The sequence below is a fragment of the Anabas testudineus genome, chromosome 11 (genome assembly GCF_900324465.2).
Source record: "Anabas testudineus chromosome 11, fAnaTes1.2, whole genome shotgun sequence".
Taxonomy (NCBI): domain Eukaryota; kingdom Metazoa; phylum Chordata; class Actinopteri; order Anabantiformes; family Anabantidae; genus Anabas; species Anabas testudineus.
Window position 1 is genome coordinate 16,439,861 of NC_046620.1, and position 7,091 is coordinate 16,446,951.

The 7,091-nt window shown below is 38.5% G+C and overlaps 1 protein-coding gene across 2 annotated transcripts; it reads left to right on the forward strand.

Moving 5' to 3' along the window:
* Positions 1-1,156: 1,156 nt before the first annotated feature.
* Positions 1,157-3,538, forward strand: LOC113155081. Of its 2 annotated transcripts, none has more exons than XM_026349591.1 (5): positions 1,157-1,267; positions 1,372-1,391; positions 1,470-1,596; positions 1,672-1,845; positions 2,723-3,538. In XM_026349591.1, the coding sequence occupies exons 1-5, from the start codon at positions 1,265-1,267 to the stop codon at positions 3,341-3,343; spliced, it is 945 nt and encodes a 314-aa protein (XP_026205376.1). In that variant the 5' UTR covers positions 1,157-1,264; the 3' UTR covers positions 3,344-3,538. The 2 variants fall into 2 exon arrangements, with proteins under 2 accessions (XP_026205376.1, XP_026205377.1); XM_026349592.1 differs by having other exon boundaries at positions 1,200-1,267; positions 1,482-1,596.
* Positions 3,539-7,091: the final 3,553 nt, after the last annotated feature.

The window sequence follows — 7,091 nt, forward strand, 5'->3', positions numbered from 1 at the left end:
AGTATCCAGCCTCTAAGACCTACTACAACGGAGAAGCCTTCAAAGATATGGTGAGAAGTTAGAGTGATGTCCAGAGAATCGGCAGGTCTTTGTTATTCCTGGTATGAGCAATTAATGCGCTGAACTAAAGTTTCTTTAAAATGACCTGTTTTGTGTGTAGACTGATGACGACTGGGCAGAAGTGAGGAAGGGCGCTGTGGGGCAGAAGTTAGAGAAACAACATCAAGAACTGGTGAAGGCAAATAAGTCCAAATTCTTGGAATATCTTAAATAAACAGGACACACAAAGGTGAGTATTTATCCTAACATGTTATTAGATACAGAGAGAAAATTCAAGTCTTTATGTTTCCACAGGTTCTTAAATGACTTGAGTTAATAAAAGATACAAAAGATACATGATTTAAATAATCGTATTAAGATTCTGGATGTATGTATGAGTTTATTTGACAGTGACAGACAAACAACATTAATAAGAATAGCTATTAATGAATATGAGTTGGCCAAAAGGCAGTTTGAATGTAATTTATAAATTATGCAGAGTAATAGTAATAGAAGAAAACAACATGAATGCTAATAGAAATCGTCATACAACTAACTCCAGTATCCTATACTACACCTTTTTCATACAGCGTTTTGAGATTTGTCATGATCTGACTACTGTGTACTTAGTGTATAATAATCCATGTTTCTTTTACAGGTGCTGGTGTTTGGCCAAAACAAGTACACTCTTGAGAAGTCTTGGATTCTTCTTTTTAAAGGGCGATCAACAGAAATGTCCTTATCCACAGCTGGCATAAACCATACTTGCTTAGTACTGATGTCAAAGCACAACAGAAAGTCTAATAACATACTGCTTATATAAAAGTGTCATTTCTTTTCCTAATGTACAACATCTCCCAGAAATTAGTTTCATCATAAAGTAAAGTTTCATTTCCTACTCTCAACTGCTGCTGATCTTTTTTTTCTTTTGTAATTTTGCTTTGTCACTTGTAGAATCACACAAAATTTTGCTGACATACAAAAAGAATTAAACTACATGATGAAGACTTATCGGTGTCCGTTGTATTTTCTCAGTCTGATATCCTTATAATGCTTTACAGTTTGGTTAATATTTAATCTGTATTTCTATTATACAAACAGTGTGGGGTGTAGTGCTGTACATGGGGGAGTGTGGTTTTACTGGAAACTCAAAGATAAAGGCGTGGTTTGATAACAGAAGCAGACTTTCACTGCTTGCTTTCAGTTTTGTTCTTCAACTGCAGCAATGGTGAGTCCCAGATTTTTCTTGCTGTCCTTTCTGCTACTGATACTGTAACGACCCAGTTATTCTCGATTTTGTTCTCATGCATGTTTTCTGTGTGTGATCGACAGGATGAAAACGTGCGGAGGAGGTGAGTCAGCCGATTCTGCTGAACGTCAGGCTATCGACATAATGTTGATAACGTGTTATTCTGTAATTCTTCTGATAGTTATTATTTTAGAAGGGAAGAATTTCTGAGGTCCCAAGAGCCTTTGAGAAGTAATGCCATCCTGCTAATCACGAAGATGTTGGATTGGTCCAACCAGAATCCAGGAAGTAAACACTTAGTGGATGAGGTGGGTTGTAAACACTCAGTCCTACAGTGTAATTTGTATTTTTATATAACTAATTACCGTGTTTTGATTGAACAGATGCTTCACAGCATCTTCTTTTTGGGGAGAGTCAACAACGTTCCATATACTCCAGAGAGTATTATCCCTGACAAGGACATGCTGGAAGCTTTGGAGGATAAATACCCTAAGCCTTTTCAGTGTTATTCATCTCAACTTCCCAAGCGGAGTCCATTCTCCTGTGTGCTGGACATGGTAGGATATCTCATTGTGTCAAACTGATGATGTAACTTTATCTCCTCAGCAGGGGAAACAAATGTCAAATGTGAGACCGAATAAAGAATCAAGTCACAGAAATAGCATTCACCCAATTCACCCCGCATTAAACTGTTTCGTTCTGTGTCAACTCAGATATATTTACCTTTATTACTACAAATCAGCATTGTGTGTGTCAGTGAAAATCTGCCTTTTTATTATTATTAATTCGGGGGTCTCACATTTCAACCACTTAACACTCTCACAAGCCAACTTTCTATTTCTAACGCACAAACATTATTACAATAACTCCCACCTGGTTGCACCGCTTGATCTTAATATGCCGTGGATAACATAGAGTTCAACAGGAGCCAATGAAAAAGGAGATAGCTGCCCGTCAACCAATCACAAAATAGATACAGCTAGCCATCAGCCAATCATACACAGCGCTGCTGTATCCGCGTAAGACACAGGTGATCCTGCAGCATCAACGTTAGTAGAGAGTGCACGTCACACAAGACCAGAGAAAGTCATGTAATTAAAATTGTAGGTTTCTGAATGAAATTAATATTGATCACAAAAGCAACGGGAGCTTATCTTTGGGAGAATTGTGCCCAGCTAGAAGACCAACATGCTGTTTAAGGTGCTTATAGTATTCAAAGTAATGTTTGAATTGTTTTACAAGTTAGAGAGTTAAAGTACATTTTTGCCAGTAAGAAAAAAGTCTTTACAAAAAAAAAAAAAGTTTTTACAATCTCAATGTTACAGCATACCCTCAAGAGGTACAGGTCATGATTCATGATTCATTTCAGAAATGACACAGTCAGCTATAATTTGCAGCTGTCAGCATATTTATAATATTTGTAACTGTTTCCAGATCATCCTGCAAGAACGACAAGACGAAGTCAAAATAAGGAACAGCCTGAAGAAACTCATCAATAGTCTAGATGCTGATTTTCTGGTCTCCAACACTGCCTGTGTCACCTCCTGTCAGAAAACCAACAAAAAATACTATGGCGTCTCCATGTCTACTACAGGTCCCAATCCTGGGAAAATTGTGATTGCTGCGTCCTGTTGTAGTGTTTGGGATGATTATGTAGCAGGTGCAGTGATGACCTACTATCCAGAGAAGGTCAAAAAGCCATATTTTGATGGAACCATCAACCTTCCAGATAAAGTCAGCTGTGAGGCGTTTAACATCAAGAATCTCTCACCCTTGCCTCCTTGCAAGTCATGTGGGAATTTATTTGGTTTAAAGACAAGTGCAACAAGGGAGTGGCCATATGGCAACTGTGCTGAAGTTGAGAGTGTGAGCAACATGCTTAAAGTAGAGGAGGAAGTTAAAAGAAAAGCAAAACCAACATCTCCCACGTACACACCAGAGAACAGGGCAAAGGCCAAAGACAGTCTTATGAAAGTGCTAAAAAAGGTGCTTAACATGGTGCATTTTAAATGGAGTGGTGAGTTCTACATCCCACAAAATACACACAGTGGCTAATGTGTTTTGACAAAAGATATTCCACTTTTACATCATACATGACTTTACTGCAATCTGAAAGGTGCTTTATAATCTTATAACCCAGTATATATACTATAACTGTGTGTCAAGATTTATGATTAAACTTGCTATTCATGATAAAAGCTGTGTCAATCATGCTAGTAATAAAATCCAACTGTGGTCATCTAAAGTTTATGATTTATTGATTTATTGATCCACCAGTTGCAGCAGTATGTTGTATTCATGCAGCAGTCTAAACCCGTCCACAAATAAAAAGCTGTCTACTTTATTATTACATGCTATTATGTTATACATACTAAGCACCAAAAGGATTTTGTTACTTCTTTGTTCCATGTAGGTACATAGTAAATACAACATAATACTACCATAAGACACTTGTTATAAAATTGTGTTGCACCAATGTCCAGGATGTTACCTGACAAGCATGTGGGTATCTTATCTGCATCAGTGTTGAAATCTGCCATTACCATCACCAGCAGGCTTTCTTTAGCTATACATCTTTATGCTTTATCTTCACAAGCTGTCAGTACTCCAGTAACCTGTCCTCATAAGTGACAATTATAACACATTCACAGCATCAACTGTATGACAAATGTGTGTCAACATTTACAATTAAACATGCTAAAATTCATGCTAAAAGTTGTGTTGATCATGTAAATATCAATAAGATATTCTAAAGTTGGCGGTTTACAGTGAATGGTAATAGTAATATTTATTTTTAACAGAACACAAACTTTGAAAGGAGGCAGAATAACTTAAAGCTGCACATGAAACATAATGAGATGTAAACACATAACAGGTAACACTTGTTTTGAATATTGAACATCACTTAATGATTACTGAAACTGTGTTCCATGAAGTGCTTTCTTATGGTCTCTTTCTTGCAAAATCACATATGAACCACCAGATGGAAGAAAAACCCTGTTTAGAAAAAATCTGCTCAGTCGTTTGGGACGTTTTTCATGTGAGCCCCAGTACTTCCAATCAGTTAGAGACAGTCAGATCCTGACTGAACCTGCAGGAATCTGTGAGACTCTGAAGGTTTTGACCATAGATAATCGGTTAGATACAGCTTCAGTATTTGACACACTGTGGGGATTGATTCTATGCTACAGCCAGCTTGATCCCCAAAAATTTGTATTTACCTAAAATACATACCTTTATATACCTAAAAGTGGGCACATTTTGTTCTATCTTCACTTCAATAAAGTACTGATTCACCGTTTACTCAGGTACCAGACTTAAGTTCATATTAAAATCCTGTTCAAAAGAAACTATGTTTTCTCATCACACTTTGAATTGGACCTGGAAATGAGAAATGGAGCGTGCTCTTCTTTTGTTGTGGTGTCACTGCTCCACTTTGTAGTAGACCTCTCTCACCTTTCCTCTGTGCGAAAGACAGGAAGCATGATCTGATCCACAGAATAAAAATTGGCCATCTTTTAAAGGAGAGGGATTTAATGTGGAGCGCTAAATAAGTCAAATTGATCTCTAATTAGATATTAACTTATTTCCAGTCAGAGGCAGGAGAGCTACACTTTCTGGCTTTAAATTAATTAATTATTAACACAAATGAAATAAGCCTAGCGATGGCTTTATAAAGATTGTTTTAAATATTACAGGTTGTTATATTAATGTCTGATACTGACTGCTTCACTAAAGCCAAGTGTTATGAGACAAATTTCCAATTACCTGGGCTAGTCTGTAAAATTTGTGTTTTGGTTTGTACGTTGCCAAGGAGGTCATTTCCGAATCAGTCTTGAAAAACAAACATTATGCCATTCTCCAGGAAAGCTGTAACGTCTGGTGAGTGATGGGAAATACGATTTATTTTCAGCTCCTACGTCACAGACGCTTTGTCTGGCTTTTCCTGTTGCCCTCTCTCCAATAACATGTTTGTATTCAGGTATATATTTGTGTAACCAACTGCTACCGGTGAGGGAAATCCTGTGTGACCTCTCTGAGCCTGTTCTGATGAAAACACTGGCACTTATTGACGTCCATGAGACTGAGTGAGACCTGAGAGTGTTTTTTTTCCTCTTTTAAACCTTATATAATCCCCAACTCTAATCTTTGTTTGAACAGGCATCCTCCGTACCTAACAGAAATATAAGGACTGGAACCAGAGGTCTTGGTAGGACTCTCTGTTCTTTAAACACAGGCACATACAGTATGTACACAGATGATTAATGCTGCATCACACTTTGGTACACACACAAACACACACAGATGGTCGCAGTTAGACTGTAATAATATTTTCACTGAAGTTGCCCTTGGTGTTTCATGTCTGGAAAATCTGAGTCACGCTTGTCTGACAAATCATCTCTGATCTAATGATGGCTTTGTTTAATCAACCCCATGATACATTGAGGCATATTTTTAGGTGAACCAGATGCTTGATAATTAAAACAGGTCACTATACTCGTCACTTTACTCAGACAGGTGACAAATTAAAGGAAAAACCTGAATGAATGAGTGGAGACACGGAATAAACCCAGGTGTTTCCACACAGGTGCGCTGCTTGGTACAGCTGAGCAGTCGGCGTCAGATCATTATTTTCTCTGAGAAAATAATGTGAACCAGAAGTTACCAGTTCACGCCACTGAACACCAAGAAGACATTTTGGACTAATGTGATCGACAGTCCTCTCCATCACCATCAAAACACAAAATAAGGAACTGTCTTTTGGAAAAAAGGTAGAAGAATCAGAATCCAGACACTCATAGAATCAAGGCCAAGGCACACTGACGTTGTTCTGGTGGCACATGATGGCCTCAAACACTGATATACACAAGTACTTTTAGCAACTACTTTTTTGTGACTTTGCACTTTTCCAACATGTGGAGAGAGTTTAGACCAGATAATTAACTGCAACTGCAAACGAACTGTACTAAATCCAATCTGAAAGACTACTGCCTCAGACTGCATTAGCCTTAGCAGAGAAGAACTGATAAAGCAGCAACTGAGTGTAGGAGACAGATGCAAAATGAGACGCTGCCACTTGCAGTGTATATGTATTATTATTATTATTATTTCCCTTGCTTCCTATTGCACTGAAATGAAAAAGTATTCACACTAATGTACAGGTGCATCAGCTACAGAGCGAAAGTAATTTGAGTGTTATTCATATGTGCGTTTTAAGATACACTAATATAAATAAGTTTGCTCCATATTCAGCACTTTCACAGTCTTTTATTATGATGTAAGTTACAGTAAGTCACCAGTGTAAGTATCGTGACTGGGTGTGTGTGTGTGGTTTGGTGCAGACTCAAAAGTTTCCCACTCTGTGTGCACAGAACCTTTTGTAGCTCTAATGCTAAGCTCTTCCTGGTATGTACCAATCCTACTGACCACCCAATCAACACAATGTTTGTTTGGGCGCAAACACCACAGTTGTTGTTGGGACATGCTGAAACAGGCCAATTGCTTTCTACACACATCCAGCGCCATTAACATTGCTTTTGTGGGTGAATATTTGTGTACGTGTGTCTCGTGTTGCTGCGTCTGTCTGCAAACCGCTGATCCAGATTGCCAGGCAGGCAGCAGCGCAGCAGGGGGTTCGAGAGGTTTTGATGAGGCCGTTGCCACCGAACCCACAACTTCCCATCACGCTGTTCGGTATGACCAGTTCTGAATGGGTGACTCAGCTAACTCGTGATGGACATTTTCATGTCGCTGGTCTGTAACAAAGAAAGGAAAGCAACACAATGCTCCCCATGGTGCGTGT